At 51.3% G+C, this 19,855-nt stretch overlaps 10 protein-coding genes across 10 annotated transcripts; 6 read left to right on the forward strand and 4 right to left on the reverse strand.

The window, feature by feature from the left end:
- Positions 1 to 103: 103 nt before the first annotated feature.
- On the forward strand, positions 104 to 730 carry GL50803_006917 (Transmembrane domain-containing protein; the record flags this gene model as incomplete). The annotated part of the gene is made up of 1 exon (XM_001709218.1): positions 104 to 730. The coding sequence occupies one exon, from the start codon at positions 104 to 106 to the stop codon at positions 728 to 730; it is 627 nt and encodes a 208-aa protein (XP_001709270.1).
- An 86-nt stretch (positions 731 to 816) lies between these two features.
- GL50803_0014322 (uncharacterized protein) lies at positions 817 to 2,568 on the reverse strand (the record flags this gene model as incomplete). Its single annotated transcript, XM_038045758.1, has 1 exon — positions 817 to 2,568. One exon carries the CDS (start codon positions 2,566 to 2,568, stop codon positions 817 to 819), a length of 1,752 nt encoding a protein of 583 aa, XP_037902224.1.
- An 88-nt stretch (positions 2,569 to 2,656) lies between these two features.
- GL50803_0014321 (Ribosomal protein L30) lies at positions 2,657 to 2,986 on the forward strand (the record flags this gene model as incomplete). The annotated part of the gene is made up of 1 exon (XM_001709217.1): positions 2,657 to 2,986. One exon carries the CDS (start codon positions 2,657 to 2,659, stop codon positions 2,984 to 2,986), a length of 330 nt encoding a protein of 109 aa, XP_001709269.1.
- Positions 2,987 to 3,027: 41 nt separating this feature from the next.
- Positions 3,028 to 4,419, forward strand: GL50803_0017291 (Orc4; the record flags this gene model as incomplete). Its single annotated transcript, XM_001709216.1, has 1 exon — positions 3,028 to 4,419. One exon carries the CDS (start codon positions 3,028 to 3,030, stop codon positions 4,417 to 4,419), a length of 1,392 nt encoding a protein of 463 aa, XP_001709268.1.
- A 2-nt stretch (positions 4,420 to 4,421) lies between these two features.
- Positions 4,422 to 4,865, reverse strand: GL50803_002509 (Skp1 family, dimerization domain-containing protein; the record flags this gene model as incomplete). Its single annotated transcript, XM_001709215.1, has 1 exon — positions 4,422 to 4,865. The coding sequence occupies one exon, from the start codon at positions 4,863 to 4,865 to the stop codon at positions 4,422 to 4,424; it is 444 nt and encodes a 147-aa protein (XP_001709267.1).
- Positions 4,866 to 4,967: 102 nt separating this feature from the next.
- Positions 4,968 to 5,891, forward strand: GL50803_002508 (uncharacterized protein; the record flags this gene model as incomplete). Its single annotated transcript, XM_001709214.1, has 1 exon — positions 4,968 to 5,891. The coding sequence occupies one exon, from the start codon at positions 4,968 to 4,970 to the stop codon at positions 5,889 to 5,891; it is 924 nt and encodes a 307-aa protein (XP_001709266.1).
- Positions 5,892 to 5,966: 75 nt separating this feature from the next.
- GL50803_00137718 (uncharacterized protein) lies at positions 5,967 to 8,039 on the forward strand (the record flags this gene model as incomplete). Its single annotated transcript, XM_001709213.1, has 1 exon — positions 5,967 to 8,039. The coding sequence occupies one exon, from the start codon at positions 5,967 to 5,969 to the stop codon at positions 8,037 to 8,039; it is 2,073 nt and encodes a 690-aa protein (XP_001709265.1).
- A 1,687-nt stretch (positions 8,040 to 9,726) lies between these two features.
- On the reverse strand, positions 9,727 to 12,309 carry GL50803_0032607 (High cysteine membrane protein Group 1; the record flags this gene model as incomplete). Its single annotated transcript, XM_001709210.1, has 1 exon — positions 9,727 to 12,309. The coding sequence occupies one exon, from the start codon at positions 12,307 to 12,309 to the stop codon at positions 9,727 to 9,729; it is 2,583 nt and encodes an 860-aa protein (XP_001709262.1).
- Positions 12,310 to 12,539: 230 nt separating this feature from the next.
- Positions 12,540 to 18,305, reverse strand: GL50803_00137717 (VSP; the record flags this gene model as incomplete). Its single annotated transcript, XM_001709209.2, has 1 exon — positions 12,540 to 18,305. The coding sequence occupies one exon, from the start codon at positions 18,303 to 18,305 to the stop codon at positions 12,540 to 12,542; it is 5,766 nt and encodes a 1,921-aa protein (XP_001709261.2).
- Positions 18,306 to 19,140: 835 nt separating this feature from the next.
- Positions 19,141 to 19,812, forward strand: GL50803_009718 (RAS-related; the record flags this gene model as incomplete). The annotated part of the gene is made up of 1 exon (XM_001709207.1): positions 19,141 to 19,812. The coding sequence occupies one exon, from the start codon at positions 19,141 to 19,143 to the stop codon at positions 19,810 to 19,812; it is 672 nt and encodes a 223-aa protein (XP_001709259.1).
- Positions 19,813 to 19,855: the final 43 nt, after the last annotated feature.

Below are 19,855 nucleotides of genomic sequence, written 5' to 3' on the forward strand. Positions count from 1 at the left end.
TTCTTCAATTGGCTAGACGCTACTTAGACGCCGCCTAGACAAAGACAGTCACCTGAGTTTTGTCTAGAGTTTTGTTGTTAACAGTTGTCACGAAAAAATTTACATGATACAGCTGAGTACTGCCGTTCTTGGCCTATGGGGATTTATCAAGGATCTGCCAGAATATTACAAGACCGTTTCCTTTAAGGACCCCCTCTGCGCCGTCATACTCAGCATACACGCAGTGATGATCGTAGGGCTTATATTGTCAATGAAGTCAGCTCTAGGGTCCTTGGTGATTATATTCATCCTCCTGGGTTTCTCTTATCTCACGTCTTGGATAGACGAATTCCTGCGCAGCAACGTGGCTCTACTTTTGGAGAAAAAGTACATTTCAACAGACTACTTCTTTGTCAAAGGGAAGTTCGTAGCGGCTGTTTGGACCGTGCCAATCTTCTTTTACACGGTATTTTTCTCGTTGTGTCTCATCTTAACACTCTTGAAGGAGATATTACAAGAGTGTAGGAAAAGAACTAGCAAGGCTGGATCCTCGCGCAACTCAAGGCACGAGGAAACAGAGGGTGAAATGAGCGGTTCACGCACCACGGAGAAGAGCGCAGCAAATAATATACATATGCATGGCTCAACGTCCTCTCCTAATGAACATAGTAGACACGACAAGCATCATGGTGGACATAACAAGCACTACGCCGGACACGGGACACATGCCAATCATAAGCATGGAAAGTAAATCTTGCTGCATGGCGAAACATCCTTGATATCTTTTAGAAAAACACATCAAGGTTTATATTGAGAGGGAAGTGATGTGAGTTGGCTTTAGGAACTGCTCAACAGGTGCATGATGCGGTCCTTACAATAAGGATCGTACGTTTTTCCAACAAACGCAGCAATCGAGATAATCTTTCCTTTAATCTCTACTTGTAAGACTGTGCGTAGTGAGTCCACTACTTGCTCAGAAAAGGGCACCCCTATGCATATCCTCTGTAACGCAAGTTGATACACAAGTTTCCAAAGCTCTGCGCCTTGTGCCGGTCTTCTACACAACTCCTGAAGTCCTAGAACAATCAAATGGTCTACCTCAGTTGGCAGCCCGTCTAAGCAATCTAACCGGGACGATTCCATAGCTGTCTGCGCATACTCAAGGCATTGTATTATTATCTGACGCTTGCAAGAGATCGGAGCAAAGAGAAGAAGCTTTTTGAGGATAGAGAAGTTACCAAATCTAGAATACTGAAGCAATTGACAAACTGCACATGTAAAGTCAATATAAATAGATGGCAAAGATATAGATAAAGATCCCTTAATGTGACCCTCAAGGTGAGAGAGCGAATCACCTATGTTGGATGACATATCAACCAAAACAGATGTCCATTCGGCCAGTTGTTCCTTTGGACTGGCATTGGATATGTCCTGTTCATCAGCTGCTTGCGAAATCGATAGACATGATGCTAGTGAAGTGAAGCTTGTTTCCTTGTTGAGACTTGAGTGCCTGCTCGACAAATCTGCACGAAAGAGCTCGTCGAAGAGGCCAAACCGAACTGCAACATAGACAATCAATAAGTTAAAGACTTGCGCCAAAGATCTTGCTGTGATATCTGTAAATGACACTGCGGACACAGGAAAAACCCTTAGAAAGCGCGTCACACGTGCCGTGGTTTCCTTATCACCGTCGATAGATTGAGGAAGGATCTTTAACACAATATAAAGAGTGTATAGCACAGTGAAGTACTTCAATGCATGCGTTTTAGTCTCGTCGGTTTGCCACGAGAAGCTACAATCACTATCAACGTCTAAGAGCACATCTAATAGTGCATCAGTGCAAGATTTTAAACTCTCAGTAAGAGCAGTATGTCTGACGTCTGCACTCCCAGTATCGCGAAGCTCACTTGCCCAGAGATCAGCCAAGGCAACCCATGGAGATGCTTTGAAGGTGTCACTTTTAGCAGATTGTGAGTCAGCCAGATAATTTCGTAGAGCTACGGATGTGACTGCAAGGAGTGACTGTTTGCGCAGTAGTGATGGAAAGAGTCTTATAATAGAATCATCAAGGCCACTTGTAATAGGTGCTTGCACTAACCGCAAAGCGTCTGCTACTATGCTGTCGCTGAGGGATCCAAAGGCTAGTTCTAACTTCAGTGAGAACACACGTCCAAGTGCAGAGACTACGCACGGAGAAAGTGATGATACAAGGAGCAGCGTGTCTGCGGCACCCTTGCGCACCTTTGCATCTGAATCAAGGATGCTATTAAGGCAAGCATCAGCAACCTCCACCCCTTTGTCGTATGCAAATCTTGCTCCGTGCTGCTTACAAAGCCCGTGAAGTGCCAGGACAGCCTCACGGCGTGTTAGCACAGAAGAATTCTTCAGCTGGGATATAAGAGTGCCTACCGTCTGATGCCGGGCAGATAGATATACCTCCTTACTCTTATCCACGGTGATACTCTGTTGAAGCATGTTGATGCGCTTGAAGCTCACAGAAGTGTCTGTGTAGTTTGCTGGTTTTGCAGGCTGGTGCCCAACCTTTGTGTGCTTCCGCTTGAAAGTGGCGTGCTTTTGCGAATTACCCATTCTGTAAGATCTTTCCGGGCCCAATAAAACCAAAAAAAAGTAACTATTTCAATTTACTTTTTTGCCTTCTAAAACGGGGTCCGCTGAGATGTCCACCAAGGTTGCAACAAAGAAGGCGCAGGATTCCATCTCTCTCACGCTCACCCTAGTTGTTAAGTCAGGCAAATACACCCTTGGGACTGATCAGGCTATAAGGAATATACGAGACGGAAAGGCACAGCTGGTCTTCATGGCCAACAACTGTCCACCTTTGGTAAAGTCTCAGGTTGACTACCTTTGTCACCTATCGAAGACCCCTGTCCGTGTCTTTGCTGGATCTTCCCGTGAGTTAGGAATAGCCGTTGGTAGACAGTTCAATGTTTCTATCATGACTATTCTCGAAGCGGGGGATGCTGATCTCACGAGCATCCTCGGTTAAAAGCGCCGCGACCCACTGGAAAGTAAATAACAGCTGCCGAGATGTCCCATGTTCGGGTTCCCCCCGATGGTTCTCTCGGGGACGAAAGCTCCGGCTCACCAGAGTCCCCCTTCATATGGACCAGGCCATATGTCCTTCCAAGGCTGCTGGGAACCTACATCCCGGAGAAGCTCATCGGTCTGGAACAACAGCTCAAGACTGTTAAGCTGCATATTTTGGGAACTGCTCGGCATGGGATATCATCTACGCTACTTATCAGGGGGCTCCGTGGGTCGGGAAAGACTCAACTGATTGGCCTAGCTATTGCCCAAGCAACGCGAGAACTAAATAGTGATTTAGACAACAATACTTTACCCCATATTATTCAAGCGGATGCCATCTCCGTTGACCCATTGCAGCTATGCTCAAGAATATGCTCTGTGCTGGACGAAGGCTTCGATCCTAAGAAGAGAGCGGCAAGGCATTTACTACTTGAAAAGGCTATGGAGTTGCTTGTTAATGGAGGACCAATTGTGCTAATCATAGAGAATATTGATAACTATCTGGCTTCAGGCTCTTTTCTATACAAATTATTTGATTTATGTCACTCTGAGACACGCACGATTTGCGCTATCTACACCACGCGCGTATACAAATTTGTGTCGTCACTACCCATGCGTGTTCAGTCCAGGTTCACGTATGAGCTTGTGGACACTATGCAGAACCTATCACTTGCACCGATCCCGACAGGCCACAATCTCAAAGAATTAGCACATAAAGCAAGCATAAGCTTTTTGAGACAGTTCATACTAGATAGGCTCACTCTCGCTATCCCTGATAGTCACCCTTTATCAGCTGGATCCCCTGAGCCCACTCTCAAGAAGGTTGTAGACAAACAATCTTTACTATCAATAGAATCTTCTAAACTATTTGACGTGATAGCTTGGAATGATGCACTAGAAGAAATTCTGAGGTCTCCCGAGATAGAAGATACCTTATCATGGATAGTTTCTCTAATACGTGATTGCTACCTCTATCTGCAATTGACATCAGCGATCTACTTGAGCTTTATGAGATGCCCCAAGAAGCCTTCTGTAGATGCATTCAACCATGCTGCAGTTTTATATATTCAATCTTCTCATCCAGATCAGCAAGCGCAAGCGCTCGAGGGTCTTTCGAATGAAGCATGCTATCTTTTGGGTGCAATAATAGATTATTGCAGATGTCAGAACAGCCCCATGTTTACTCTTTCAAATGTTATCAGCGCATTCAGCTCTGGAAAAGGAGCGCACTTATCTACGCAAATGTATCAATTAATGCAAGCATCAATCTTCGAGCTCATTGATGGAAAGATCGTCGTTAAACGTCAAAGTAGTTGGAGGCTTGTTGTTCCAATGCCGAAGATACTTGAGTTTTCCAAGCGCCTTCCTGAAAGCATACGCATTCTATTCTGAATCTATTCCTCTGTAACATATTTCAACAGCTCATGGACCTTCTCCTCAGCGTCAGCACTTAGGGGGTCTCGCTCTACATCAAGATATGCCTTCATTTCTGCATCTGTCATATTGGAGAGAAGATCGGACACATATTGCGCACCACCATCTAAGAGACTATTGAGTCCAATTCTTTCCGCTATCTCCAATGTAGATAGCAACTCTTCTTTGCTCAGCAATAAGAAGAACTGCTGCCGTAGCTCTTTGTTTTTCTGTGCGTCCTGCGATGATATGGACCCTTTTCCAAAAGTTGATATCCATTCCACGACGTGCTCGACTATGGCTGAGGGATAATCCAATTTGAGTTTTCCGTCCTCGACCAACTCCCTGTGATTAGCAAGAAGCGCGTCTAACTCTGCAGCCCCAACTTTCCATGTCTTTCCGTCCGATGCCACCAACTCTAGCATTAACGGTGCTAAATATTTCTATCAGTTTCACCAATTCACCAAAAATGATTATAAATTGCGTAAAGTAACGCTGTTTCAGTCGCTGCTTAGCCCTACTTTTAAATGCAGACCACAGAAGGTGTAGCGGAGCAGTCTTCTTGCTATGTTGATGATAAAACAGGGCTCCCAATCATGATCGCGGGGTTGCCATATAAGGATCTTGTTCTCCTACTCACAGCAATCAACGAGAGTGTTTTACAATCAGCTCAAGCGACCGCTAGGTTGGATCCCCTTTCCGTGCCACTTCCTGCAACTCTTCCAGCCCTACCATCGATCGAAGTGGGCCATTGGCCGGCACCAAACCTGCCTCCGCCGTTGACCACCGTCGCTCCTGCCTTCCTTAGCCCGGTGAAGCAGGCGCCAATCTCCTGGGCGTATGTGGCAAAGCGGTCATCGCTGCCTGAAGGAATCTGTCGAACCGTTTGGGGCCGGTTGCAGGAGTCAGTAGGTCTCTGCACAAGCACGAGTAGCACTTCTACACAAGATCACTCTTTGGTTAGAATGCGCCAGCCTGGGCTTTCAGCACTAGGGGGACCGGGCGTACTCGAACCATACAGACACTCGTTACTGTCTTCTGGGCGGACAAAGATTTCAGTCTCCACCGCCCCTCCCACAATCGGAGCACAACCTAAACCTGTAGTACCAGAGATATTGCAAAAGAAGAGGTTTTCAGAGGCGGAGGACCGACTGCTCCTGATGGCACTTCTCCTCCATGACGGAAATTATGAGCTTATTCAAAGCAAATACTTTCCCTTCTATCAACTTAATTACGTGAAATCACGCTATACAGCCACGCTCAAGAAGCATGCTATGACTAATGCAGGTTTAGTCAAGGCTAGCGATCTAAAGAGCATACTCAGTGAAAAGTCTGGCACCAAGATCCAGCTGGAGCTTTTATATCTATTCCCATGGTTGAAGTCGGCCCACATCACAGAGGATCTCCTGATAGATACTGCTAGAAAGATAGGCTGCCTTCCATATCGATAACCCCAAAGTAAATTTCCTACAACTACTTCAGCTCCGGTGTCGCTTCAGAGGACGGAAGACCGGCTGGCACCGGCTATGAGTTGGTGTACCCTTTATGCAGCGTCTCTAAAGCAGCGTGGACCAGATGTGGAAACGTGTTTAATTGTTCTTGCGCATAACTGTTATTCACGTCTTGAATATACGTTTAGAGTTCCTGTTATAAGCACTAGCCAGCATCTCCCAGGCATTCTTATAAAAGAGCTGTCTTCGCTTCTTCAAGCGGCTGTTGAATGGGCAGCAAACCTGATGAATGAAAATGCTCGCTTAGCTGCAATGGGCATAGGCGATGTGTACTACTTTAACCCAATAGCCATGGTTCTACACCCGCATCTTGATGGACGAGTCATGACCACTTTAACTAAGATAGCATTGAAGCATGGTTGGGAAGTTCAAAGCCTTTCTACGCGACAAACCTTTAACCAAGAAACGCAACACGTTAATAAACTAATCACACCAAAGGATCTCTGCCCACTCTGCTCCGCTCAACTGGGATGCATTCAGTACGATAATCTTGATAAGTTATTGAGCCACAGACCCTTTCGAAAGCAATGTAATGCTATTTCTAGCGATACACCTCTTCGTGAAAGAGAACTAGAACGAATTGGGCGAGCAATCGCTAGTGATGGTATGCTTGCATTCAGACCTATTTTCCAGGATCCCCCTAGCATGAGCTTTTGCGCCAAGACACTAACAGAATTAATGATAGCGATTACAGAAGAGCAGGTATGCTCATGGAGTCCTTATGATGCCGCCCTATACTTTCTGCTTGATATACTTCAGGACTGCCGCTTGGATGTTCTTTATTTCCTTCATCAAGTTAAAAGCCTGTTTCCCGATAGCTTGTTTAAAACCATACTAATGTCTATGTCCTCTGACCTCCAGTTCTTACTCCCCCATCTTCCATCTCCGGAGCTTAACTACAATAGTGCCAAGTACCTTGAGGAAGACATTAACAGCCATCTGTATACGTTACTTCAATCTCCGTCTCTGCGCATGACAATTTATGAATTTGCAGGATCATTTGTCAGGTTGCTTCCGTTTTACTTTAAATATGAGAATATTCATAGTACACAGCCCGACTCCAAAGGTTGTGCAAGGAATTATGGGAGTAGCAGCAATTTCTCTTCTTCTGTTTGTGCATTTGACACGCTACTTGATCTAGATGCATATCTGTCTGATTTGAATCTAGAGCAAAACTTGGCTTCTCCTCTCACTACTTCAAAGCACCACATGGCAAATAGATTTATCAACCAATCTGTTCCAGATTCTGTAACTAGCTCCTCGTATTTCAATATATGCCACGGTACACGCTTCTTAACCCTACTCAATTGTCTTACAATGCTGTTTCATGCAAAGCTCATCATGACGCAGATGTTGATGACTAGCTATGAGTCTATGTTTATCCTCCGCTCTTGTGCAGACAAAGACCCTGTTATGGTGGAGTCTGTGATCAGGACCCAAATTCCCCTGTCTGTCTCAAGGCGCGAGTTTCTTATAAGGTTTCTAAAAGCCAACTATCTCATACAGAACATTATTACTGACATCTGTTTCCTCAAAGATAACATTTTGGTAGAAACAGAGAGAGAGCGCTGTAAAGCTATGAAACTAATAGAGAAGAAACTAGAGGGGGATACTGAGAGCTCTACTTCCGAGTCATGTGACAATCCTCAAGAGGTTAACGCTACTAATAAGGAAGGCGTGCTTGATAATACAGATACCGATCATGTCATAGATGCCAGTCTTCATCTACTGGAAAGCATTGATACCTGCTCTAGTACTGGCGAAGATAGCTGTATCGAAGATGACGTACCAATAGACGAAAGCTTGTTTCGTGCTGCTATGCACCCTTCCAACTCGCTCCTTCCAGATTTACCTCTACAACCTGTTCAAGGATACCAGATCAAGCATAAAAATGTTCATAAAGTGGTCCAATCTGCGTTCAACTCTATCAAAAAGAGCAGCACGGAAAGAGAAAGAGTGGTGACTCGACCCCAGGGTGCAGTATCTGTCGCCTATGCCCGCAGTAATGCCATGCCTATCCTTCGTCCTGCCATTCAGGATAAGGCTATAAATGTGATATTAAATACTCTAAGGAACTGCTGTACATAGGACAACCAACTAGGGGATTTTACTTTTGCATTTATCCAAACAATATGGAGATTGAGGTTGTTATATCTGGTTTGCCTTCATCATATTATGATCTGCTTACTTACATTGACTACGAGAGTGATGTAATTAGAGGAAGAAGAATGAAGGAGCTATACTATATACTTTTCTGGTGCTATGTTGTCGGGACCCTGCCTGCAAATGAGATGAAAATTAGTCGTGGATAGTATAATGAGAGGCTTCTTTTAATAGCATACTCAGGTCTAGTGCATTCTTCAGTTCTCTGTGTGGCGTGTATACCCGACGTGAGTGTGTACTTCCAGTGATGCCTTGCTTCTTGGTTCTTCTTCATGTCAAGCAGGAGTTCAGTTTGTCACTGTCCTTTTTAACGATGCTTCTATTCGATTCGGTGACAACAGCCATCAGGTCTCGGGTTCCACTGGGGGTTGTGGTTCTGTGAGCGTTCATTTTAGCAGTATGAGGTCGGCGAGCTGTGGGTCTATGGTTGGCTAGTACGCGATTGCATCTATCATCTCACGCTCACTTGGCCTGCTTATAATCTTTGGGTTACTCCAAAGCTCCAGGTGGTTGATACTTTTTTCCTCACAACCCTTCAGGACTCCAATGTGGAACCTTGCTGCCAATCTGCAAGTAGTTATCGGGCCCGATGTGGATCCTAAGCATTCACTCACTATAAACTGGCTCGCGCAGCTGTAGAGTCAAAACCTATCATTGCCATGAGCCTCCTGGTCTCTACTGTCTAGATCCCCTTCGATCCCTGCTGTCGCCGCAGGACAAACCAGCACACAAGAGCAAGGACCACAGGGCGAGGACGGTGACGATGATCGTTGTGGAGCCGGCCTTCCTGGTCTGAGGGGCGCAGTCGTCATTCTTAAGGCTGTATCCTCGCATGCACGTGCAGAAAGGCGCAAAGGACTCCACCTGTCCGGCAGCCCGGGGTGCACAATCGCTTATTTGGCTGAACGCTGTTGGCGCTATTCGAGTACGAGAGGCACTCGCTGTCTACGTCACAGCTCGAGCAGCCCGTGTTCTAGGAGGGACAGTTGCTCGTGGGGACGCACTTCCCGGTGCTGTCTGATCCACAGCCGTTCACGCAGACATACCTGTTGTCACTGTCCTTCTCTTGATCCGGCTCGTTGCACTGGGCCCAGCTTGTAAATGGAACCACTCCATGGGAGCCTCCTGCGTCACGGACCTGTGCTGATCAGCGCGCCCCTGCTCTCCATCCTGGTGCTGGATGGGTGATGTGTCACACAGGCAGACCTGGAGGCAGAAGAGGAAGGGAGGGGCGGGGCATTTTAATTCGCAAAATGAACTCGACGGAGAACGCGTAATCGCTTGATGGGGGTCCTGAGGAGGCATTGAACGGCACTCAGTCTGTTCACTGATAGCCAGACAGCACACCTCTGCCAGCCAAGCAGCCGGTCCTCTGTCTCTTCGTAGGGAACAGGCAGAGCTACACTTGTTGAAGGAGCTCGGGTGTCACGCGACGCACGAGGACGTATCCCTTCCAGTCTCTTACACGACTTTTCCAGCTTGTACTGCACAGTGCGAGCAGGCAAGGCCGATGCAAAACCGTTTACAAACACCGAACGTGATACTCGGCACCCGCTGAGGTAGAGCAGGCACTGCTGCATCACTAGACATACACCGATGAAGCTTGACAACCCTATATCGACTTGGAGGGAATGAGCGTCATAGTACTGGGGGACGCATCGATGCGTCTGCCCCTAAAAATGAACCACCAGCAAAGGAAACCGACCAAGGCACCGATGGCGACCATAGCGACGGAGATTTCCATAATGGTCCTCATGGAGAGGCTGCTCTTGTTCGTGCTTCTGCCAGTACTGTTGCCATCTTTCATGAGGTAGCAGAGGACGGAGCCAGTATTGCTACCAATAGGAGGGACACAGTTTAAGCAACCCTTGACACTAGTGATTGCATTGCCATCAGTTCCACTGTTACTTGTGCATTTCACGCATTTATTGTCAGTGGTTTTGTAATACCCTGCTAAGCAATCTGTGCAGGTTTCCTTACTACCCGCACACTTCACACATCCTTCAGTACACGCCGGACATTTTCCTCCAGCTGGGCTTTGTCCATTGGCACACGTTTGGCATTGTCCCTTATTCTGTGCAGCCGTACATACAGAGCTACCAGGAAGCTTCTGTGTGTTGTAGCATCCGCCCGATAACAGAGCGTAGTTTGCTCCACACTCAGTGCATTTCCCGCCACTTGCCTTACATCCGGAGGCATCCCTCGCTGTTGCAGGTATGGATGTGCAGACGCCGTCGACTGGGGCGTACCCCTCCTCGCACTGATCGCAGTACTTCGAGCCTCCGACGTTCAGTGAGCAGCCGTCGGCCTTGCAGTGGGCCATAAAGTCTCCCGTGCACTCTTTTATGCACGTTCCTGTGTCATCAGATGACCGACTCAGCACATACCCCGGATAGCAGGCCGTACACGACGTTTCTGCGTTAGTACTACAGCTTGCGCATGTATTGTGACAGGAAGCGCAAATGCCGGTACTGTCACGATTATCGGGATATGTGCCGGCAGGGCACTCCTCCAGACATGCATCATTAAGGGGGCTCAGTCTTTTGGTCTCACACCCAGAGCACGTAACTATTGGACCTGCTCTTGCAGACGCTGCCTTGAGAGAGCACTTTGCACAGTCGGCTATGCCACCATTAGCAGTATCGCTGCACTTAGCGCACACCTTCTTGCCCTGTGCATCGGTCGTGGGGAAGAATCCATCCTTACACTCCTCTGCACTGACACAGCTGGGTGTCTCACCAGCTTTGAAGTAGAGCCCGTCCTTACACTCTTCACATATATTATCCACCACACAGCTCTTGCAGTTGGTGTCAGAGCACAGCACACACCCACTGCCACCCTTGTTGGGCACCTTACTATTGTCACAGGAGGTACAGACAGCGGGGGTCATACCACCATCAGATGGAGCTGTCGGGGCCTTACATTGTGAGCAGCCCTCGACCCCCACATATGCCTTAGCAGTACCTTGAGGATCTACTAGTGTGCCTAGAGGATTGCCACAAGCTAGCACAGACTGATCAGTAGCCTGTGCCTCTGGTACTACGAAGTACTTATTACTTGCCGCTTCTGTGCATATCCCACTACTATCTGCTTTCTTGCACATATGACTACCTGGTACTTGACCAACCTTATAACAGCCATTCATGTACAAGAAGTAATCAGCAGTACACTGTGTGCATGTATGACTGTCACAAGTATTAGCTCCCTTCTTACCACTATCACTAGTGCATATACCATCTATAGGAGCTTGTGAACTATCTCCACAATAGGAACAGTAGTGCTTTGCATTGCCCTTATCATCTATTATCATGGCATCGCAGGCACCAGAAGTACCACCACAAGCCGTGGGGTCCTCGCAGGTCTTCACACATGTATAGTCATCATTTGCATCTTCATTGGACTGCTTCTTATAGTTGGGCTTACAGTCAGTGCACTTGAACCCATTATTGTTAGAACATAGACTACAGCCTTCGTGGCCCCCATTGGTTGTATCACTACAAGCAACGCACTTCTTCCCCTGTGGATCTGTAGTAGTTACCAAGAAGTATCCCGGCATGCATGTATCACACTTATTTGGATCACCAGCAACAGAACATGTGGCACAGTTATCACCACAAGCATCACAAGCTGTATCACTAGTCTTAAAGAAGCCCGGAAGGCACTTAGTGCATTGTTGTGCTGCAGTACAGGTTGCACAATTAGGAACTCCCTTAGATTCATCACCACACAAAAGGCACGCAGTATCACCATCTTTGAAATGATAATCATCTTGGCATCCAGAGCTCATATCAACACAGGTTGTTGTCCCATCCAGCTCTGTCTTCACCTTCTTACCGTTACAGGCACTGCACACCGGCTTCTGTAGCTTTGCATCGTACGTGCAAGCAGTGCACTCTGGTATGCCCCCCTGATCTGCTGCACCGTTACAGGCTGTGCACTTCCCAGTGCTTGGGTCGGGGTACTTATCTCCATTACAACTGCTAGCCTCTACACAATTGTTCCCATCGAGATATTTCCCGCTCGCACAGAGAGTGCACTTAGTTGCGCCCTCACCGCTGCAAGTCAGACAAGCTTTATCGCAGACTTTGCATTCGTTGGTATTGGGTGATTTGTATGATCCGGCAGCACACTCTGTACATGTAACTACTCCTGCACTCTGTGGTGCCTGACACTGTGCGCAGTTGGCCACTCCCATGACCCCGTTTCTATCTGTAGTATCCCAGCACAAGATGCACTCGCTACCAGGCTTCGGTGTTGCATCAGGGTTCTGGAATATGTACTTGTTATCTGCCTTACAAGCAGTGCACAGTCCATCACTGGCTGCTGTGCATATCACACTCCACTATCACCCATTATCACCCACTATCACCCACTATCACCTTCTATCACACACTATCACACATTGTACAGCATTCACTACCTAAGTCACGCCTTCCCCCTGCAGAGGAACCACCAGCAGAGGAAGCCCACGAGGCCCCCCACGACGACGACCACAGCGACGGAGATCCCCGCGATAGCCCCCGTGGAGAGCCCGCTACTCTTGTTTGTGCTACCGCTATCATTTATGAGGTAGCAGACGACAGATCCTTGATTATTAGGTGGAGGAGCGCAGCTCATGCAGCCAGCAACTCCCTTGACACTTCCACTGTTGCTGTCACACGAAATACATGTGTTTGGCCCTGACCCGACCATATAGTACCCAGCTGCGCATGACGTACACTTATCAGAGCTATCTGCAGTCGAGCATGTCTTGCAGGTCGAATGACACGAGGGGCATGCTCCATCATTGGGCTGAAGACTATTGGCGCACGTCTGACATCCACCATTGCTATCAGCTAGTGTGCATATCTGTATGCCAGGTTGTCTGCCGAGTTTATAGCAGCCTCCATCTTGAAGGAAATGATCTGCAGCACACTGAGTGCATACGCCACCTGCTGCGTTCGTGCAGAATGAATTCCTTGTTACTGAATTAGCGCACACGCCATTCTGAGGTGCCCACTTATCTTCCTTGCATTTTGAACAGTACTTCGTACCGCCGATTACCGCTCCACACTCTGCACACCCGTCCACCTCTGCTTTGCACTCATCTACACAAGATCCACCTTGATTAGGATCATCATTGGTGTACTGGAGCCTCTTCCCGGGAGGACACAGCGTGCACTTCGCTGGCCCCTTTGTGGTGCACCCAGCACAGCTAGGATCACAAGGCTCGCACGCTTTGTCTCCATCATAGTAGCTTCCTATTGCTCCGCAGCTCTGCGTGCACTGCTTTGTCGGGGTGAGGTAATCGCCGTCATTACATTCAGTGCAGATTTCGTTGTCTGTTTTGGGGTTGTCACAGGTCTTACAGTTGGGAGTATTGCAGGCCGTCTCTGATACGCACGTCGTCCCGTCCGACGAGGGCTTGTTCCCAGGCGTGCACTCGCAGACCCCACTATTTTCTGTGGTCACGCTCGGAGGGCACGAAGCGATGCAGCCCTTCTTGTCCGGCCTGACCTTCTTTGAGGACGAGCAGGTGAGGCAGGTTTGTGCGCTACCCGTGCCGGTGCAGGTCGCACAGCCCGCGGTGGTCAAGGGGTCCTCGCATTGATCTGCGTTTGGGACGCACGTCGTCCCGTCCGACGAGGGCTTGTTCCCAGGCGTGCACTCGCAGACCCCACTATTTTCTGTGGTCACGCTCGGAGGGCACGAAGCGATGCAGCCCTTCTTGTCCGGCCTGACCTTCTTTGAGGACGAGCAGGTGAGGCAGGTTTGTGCGCTACCCGTGCCGGTGCAGGTCGCACAGCCCGCGGTGGTCAAGGGGTCCTCGCATTGATCTGCGTTTGGGACGCACGTCGTCCCGTCCGACGAGGGCTTGTTCCCAGGCGTGCACTCGCAGACCCCACTATTTTCTGTGGTCACGCTCGGAGGGCACGAAGCGATGCAGCCCTTCTTGTCCGGCCTGACCTTCTTTGAGGACGAGCAGGTGAGGCAGGTTTGTGCGCTACCCGTGCCGGTGCAGGTCGCACAGCCCGCGGTGGTCAAGGGGTCCTCGCATTGATCTGCGTTTGGGACGCACGTCGTCCCGTCCGACGAGGGCTTGTTCCCAGGCGTGCACTCGCAGACCCCACTATTTTCTGTGGTCACGCTCGGAGGGCACGAAGCGATGCAGCCCTTCTTGTCCGGCCTGACCTTCTTTGAGGACGAGCAGGTGAGGCAGGTTTGTGCGCTACCCGTGCCGGTGCAGGTCGCACAGCCCGCGGTGGTCAAGGGGTCCTCGCATTGATCTGCGTTTGGGACGCACGTCGTCCCGTCCGACGAGGGCTTGTTCCCAGGCGTGCACTCGCAGACCCCACTATTTTCTGTGGTCACGCTCGGAGGGCACGAAGCGATGCAGCCCTTCTTGTCCGGCCTGACCTTCTTTGAGGACGAGCAGGTGAGGCAGGTTTGTGCGCTACCCGTGCCGGTGCAGGTCGCACAGCCCGCGGTGGTCAAGGGGTCCTCGCATTGATCTGCGTTTGGGACGCACGTCGTCCCGTCCGACGAGGGCTTGTTCCCAGGCGTGCACTCGCAGACCCCACTATTTTCTGTGGTCACGCTCGGAGGGCACGAAGCGATGCAGCCCTTCTTGTCCGGCCTGACCTTCTTTGAGGACGAGCAGGTGAGGCAGGTTTGTGCGCTACCCGTGCCGGTGCAGGTCGCACAGCCCGCGGTGGTCAAGGGGTCCTCGCATTGATCTGCGTTTGGGACGCACGTCGTCCCGTCCGACGAGGGCTTGTTCCCAGGCGTGCACTCGCAGACCCCACTATTTTCTGTGGTCACGCTCGGAGGGCACGAAGCGATGCAGCCCTTCTTGTCCGGCCTGACCTTCTTTGAGGACGAGCAGGTGAGGCAGGTTTGTGCGCTACCCGTGCCGGTGCAGGTCGCACAGCCCGCGGTGGTCAAGGGGTCCTCGCATTGATCTGCGTTTGGGACGCACGTCGTCCCGTCCGACGAGGGCTTGTTCCCAGGCGTGCACTCGCAGACCCCACTATTTTCTGTGGTCACGCTCGGAGGGCACGAAGCGATGCAGCCCTTCTTGTCCGGCCTGACCTTCTTTGAGGACGAGCAGGTGAGGCAGGTTTGTGCGCTACCCGTGCCGGTGCAGGTCGCACAGCCCGCGGTGGTCAAGGGGTCCTCGCATTGATCTGCGTTTGGGACGCACGTCGTCCCGTCCGACGAGGGCTTGTTCCCAGGCGTGCACTCGCAGACCCCACTATTTTCTGTGGTCACGCTCGGAGGGCACGAAGCGATGCAGCCCTTCTTGTCCGGCCTGACCTTCTTTGAGGACGAGCAGGTGAGGCAGGTTTGTGCGCTACCCGTGCCGGTGCAGGTCGCACAGCCCGCGGTGGTCAAGGGGTCCTCGCATTGATCTGCGTTTGGGACGCACGTCGTCCCGTCCGACGAGGGCTTGTTCCCAGGCGTGCACTCGCAGACCCCACTATTTTCTGTGGTCACGCTCGGAGGGCACGAAGCGATGCAGCCCTTCTTGTCCGGCCTGACCTTCTTTGAGGACGAGCAGGTGAGGCAGGTTTGTGCGCTACCCGTGCCGGTGCAGGTCGCACAGCCCGCGGTGGTCAAGGGGTCCTCGCATTGATCTGCGTTTGGGACGCACGTCGTCCCGTCCGACGAGGGCTTGTTCCCAGGCGTGCACTCGCAGACCCCACTATTTTCTGTGGTCACGCTCGGAGGGCACGAAGCGATGCAGCCCTTCTTGTCCGGCCTGACCTTCTTTGAGGACGAGCAGGTGAGGCAGGTTTGTGCGCTACCCGTGCCGGTGCAGGTCGCACAGCCCGCGGTGGTCAAGGGGTCCTCGCATTGATCTGCGTTTGGGACGCACGTCGTCCCGTCCGACGAGGGCTTGTTCCCAGGCGTGCACTCGCAGACCCCACTATTTTCTGTGGTCACGCTCGGAGGGCACGAAGCGATGCAGCCCTTCTTGTCCGGCCTGACCTTCTTTGAGGACGAGCAGGTGAGGCAGGTTTGTGCGCTACCCGTGCCGGTGCAGGTCGCACAGCCCGCGGTGGTCAAGGGGTCCTCGCATTGATCTGCGTTTGGGACGCACGTCGTCCCGTCCGACGAGGGCTTGTTCCCAGGCGTGCACTCGCAGACCCCACTATTTTCTGTGGTCACGCTCGGAGGGCACGAAGCGATGCAGCCCTTCTTGTCCGGCCTGACCTTCTTTGAGGACGAGCAGGTGAGGCAGGTTTGTGCGCTACCCGTGCCGGTGCAGGTCGCACAGCCCGCGGTGGTCAAGGGGTCCTCGCATTGATCTGCGTTTGGGACGCACGTCGTCCCGTCCGACGAGGGCTTGTTCCCAGGCGTGCACTCGCAGACCCCACTATTTTCTGTGGTCACGCTCGGAGGGCACGAAGCGATGCAGCCCTTCTTGTCCGGCCTGACCTTCTTTGAGGACGAGCAGGTGAGGCAGGTTTGTGCGCTACCCGTGCCGGTGCAGGTCGCACAGCCCGCGGTGGTCAAGGGGTCCTCGCATTGATCTGCGTTTGGGACGCACGTCGTCCCGTCCGACGAGGGCTTGTTCCCAGGCGTGCACTCGCAGACCCCACTATTTTCTGTGGTCACGCTCGGAGGGCACGAAGCGATGCAGCCCTTCTTGTCCGGCCTGACCTTCTTTGAGGACGAGCAGGTGAGGCAGGTTTGTGCGCTACCCGTGCCGGTGCAGGTCGCACAGCCCGCGGTGGTCAAGGGGTCCTCGCATTGATCTGCGTTTGGGACGCACGTCGTCCCGTCCGACGAGGGCTTGTTCCCAGGCGTGCACTCGCAGACCCCACTATTTTCTGTGGTCACGCTCGGAGGGCACGAAGCGATGCAGCCCTTCTTGTCCGGCCTGACCTTCTTTGAGGACGAGCAGGTGAGGCAGGTTTGTGCGCTACCCGTGCCGGTGCAGGTCGCACAGCCCGCGGTGGTCAAGGGGTCCTCGCATTGATCTGCGTTTGGGACGCACGTCGTCCCGTCCGACGAGGGCTTGTTCCCAGGCGTGCACTCGCAGACCCCACTATTTTCTGTGGTCACGCTCGGAGGGCACGAAGCGATGCAGCCCTTCTTGTCCGGCCTGACCTTCTTTGAGGACGAGCAGGTGAGGCAGGTTTGTGCGCTACCCGTGCCGGTGCAGGTCGCACAGCCCGCGGTGGTCAAGGGGTCCTCGCATTGATCTGCGTTTGGGACGCACGTCGTCCCGTCCGACGAGGGCTTGTTCCCAGGCGTGCACTCGCAGACCCCACTATTTTCTGTGGTCACGCTCGGAGGGCACGAAGCGATGCAGCCCTTCTTGTCCGGCCTGACCTTCTTTGAGGACGAGCAGGTGAGGCAGGTTTGTGCGCTACCCGTGCCGGTGCAGGTCGCACAGCCCGCGGTGGTCAAGGGGTCCTCGCATTGATCTGCGTTTGGGACGCACGTCGTCCCGTCCGACGAGGGCTTGTTCCCAGGCGTGCACTCGCAGACCCCACTATTTTCTGTGGTCACGCTCGGAGGGCACGAAGCGATGCAGCCCTTCTTGTCCGGCCTGACCTTCTTTGAGGACGAGCAGGTGAGGCAGGTTTGTGCGCTACCCGTGCCGGTGCAGGTCGCACAGCCCGCGGTGGTCAAGGGGTCCTCGCATTGATCTGCGTTTGGGACGCACGTCGTCCCGTCCGACGAGGGCTTGTTCCCAGGCGTGCACTCGCAGACCCCACTATTTTCTGTGGTCACGCTCGGAGGGCACGAAGCGATGCAGCCCTTCTTGTCCGGCCTGACCTTCTTTGAGGACGAGCAGGTGAGGCAGGTTTGTGCGCTACCCGTGCCGGTGCAGGTCGCACAGCCCGCGGTGGTCAAGGGGTCCTCGCATTGATCTGCGTTTGGGACGCACGTCGTCCCGTCCGACGAGGGCTTGTTCCCAGGCGTGCACTCGCAGACCCCACTATTTTCTGTGGTCACGCTCGGAGGGCACGAAGCGATGCAGCCCTTCTTGTCCGGCCTGACCTTCTTTGAGGACGAGCAGGTGAGGCAGGTTTGTGCGCTACCCGTGCCGGTGCAGGTCGCACAGCCCGCGGTGGTCAAGGGGTCCTCGCATTGATCTGCGTTTGGGACGCACGTCTGCCCGTTCGCCGACGGCGTGTTCCCAGCCTTGCAGTTTGCCCGTGCTACTGTACAAAATAGAAGAAGCCCTAGCAACATTAGCCGGAACCTACACTCGGTTATCGACTCGCATCTGCTCTTCGAAGGATTGCAACAGTAAAACTATGGACTACCACCAACCTAATTGTAGATCAATGCGTTGAGAATAACGAGCTCTAATGGATGTGTCACCATTCAGTGGCTAGCTACTGCCATGACTCTGCCTCTGAAGCCAAGAACGGGCTTTCATCGTTGACGTAGCAGGTTCCTGTTTCAATAGCAAAGCCTCTAGCCCACTTGTATCTGTTCTGATTCCCTCGGTGGTTCTCTGCACAAATGTATTCAGAGGACTGACCCTCGTACAATCTTACCTTTGCTATGTTTATCACCGGTGATCCTGCCGGCTTCTTCTGTGGTGGTTTCTCCGCTGCGGGAAACCACGACACAATACTCATTCAGATAGCAAATACGCCAGCTAATATTACCGTACGCTTATTATCTTTTTCATGCTCACACAGGTAGCTGGGCTCTGCACCTCTCTTCGTTGTAGTCGTTGCCTACACTAGTTGTGTGCACTAGACACCTGCTCTGCTCACTGTCTGCGAGGAGCAGCAGACCAATGAGCTCGGCGACTAGCCACGTGTTTTGCATGGGCAATGGATGGTATAGACTTACACTTGTGCATCCTGCTCGATCATTGCTAGCGATGCCACGTTGCCAGAGAGTAAGCTCGAATATCAAAAATGGATTACAGGCCACTCGTGGAGCTAACCATGTGCGCCAAGGACTGTCACATGCATAAGACACAGCTGACCTGTGCAATTGAAATCTTGTGCAGCATTATAAACCAATGACTTAAAATTATTTAACGCTAAAAAATCAGTATGAGATAAAAATGAGTCTTGGCGCGACTGGCGAAAATGAGTTTCAGTACTACACAATAGAGCGGATTATCCAAGGATGTATAATAGGCGACAAAAAGGTGGGAAAAACAACGATCATCCGCAGATTGTCCTGTTTGATGAATACTCTGAGCGGCGACATACGCGACGACTCCATTAACAAGGTTTCAGGCATTTATAGCTATCAGGAGTTATCCATTGGGATCCGCTTGTTTGACTACCCGCGCCTCGGGGCACTGGACTCCGATGAAATTTTTCAGCTCCTCACAGATATGCAAGGCGTCATCTTTGTTTGTGATATCAATGATAAGGAGTCTATAGCTACTGCAGCCAGGGGCGCTGAGTGCATTCGCGCCAAGCGCCCAGAACTAGTTATCTTACTGGTCTTCAACAAGGATGACGGAGACTATGATCGCTTGGTTCCCACAAACGTCGAATTGCAGGCCGTTGCCGCAAAGAGCGGATCCATCTGCCTACGCTGCAGTGCAAAAGAGAACTACAACATGGAGGACCTCTTGTTCAATTTTGTGGATAACATTGTGAATCCCAATCAGCAATATATGAAGTTTTGTCTGGCCAAGTCCATAAGTTTGACAAAACTTAAGACAGGGGAGTCCCAAAAGAATAACGCACACGGGGACAAGAAAGGCTGCTCCGTGATGTGACCCCGTGAGTTTACTGATTTTCAGCCGTGCACGTTTCCAAAAT

The sequence above is a fragment of the Giardia intestinalis genome, chromosome 5 (genome assembly GCF_000002435.2).
Source record: "Giardia intestinalis strain WB C6 chromosome 5, whole genome shotgun sequence".
NCBI classification, from domain to species: domain Eukaryota; phylum Fornicata; order Diplomonadida; family Hexamitidae; genus Giardia; species Giardia duodenalis.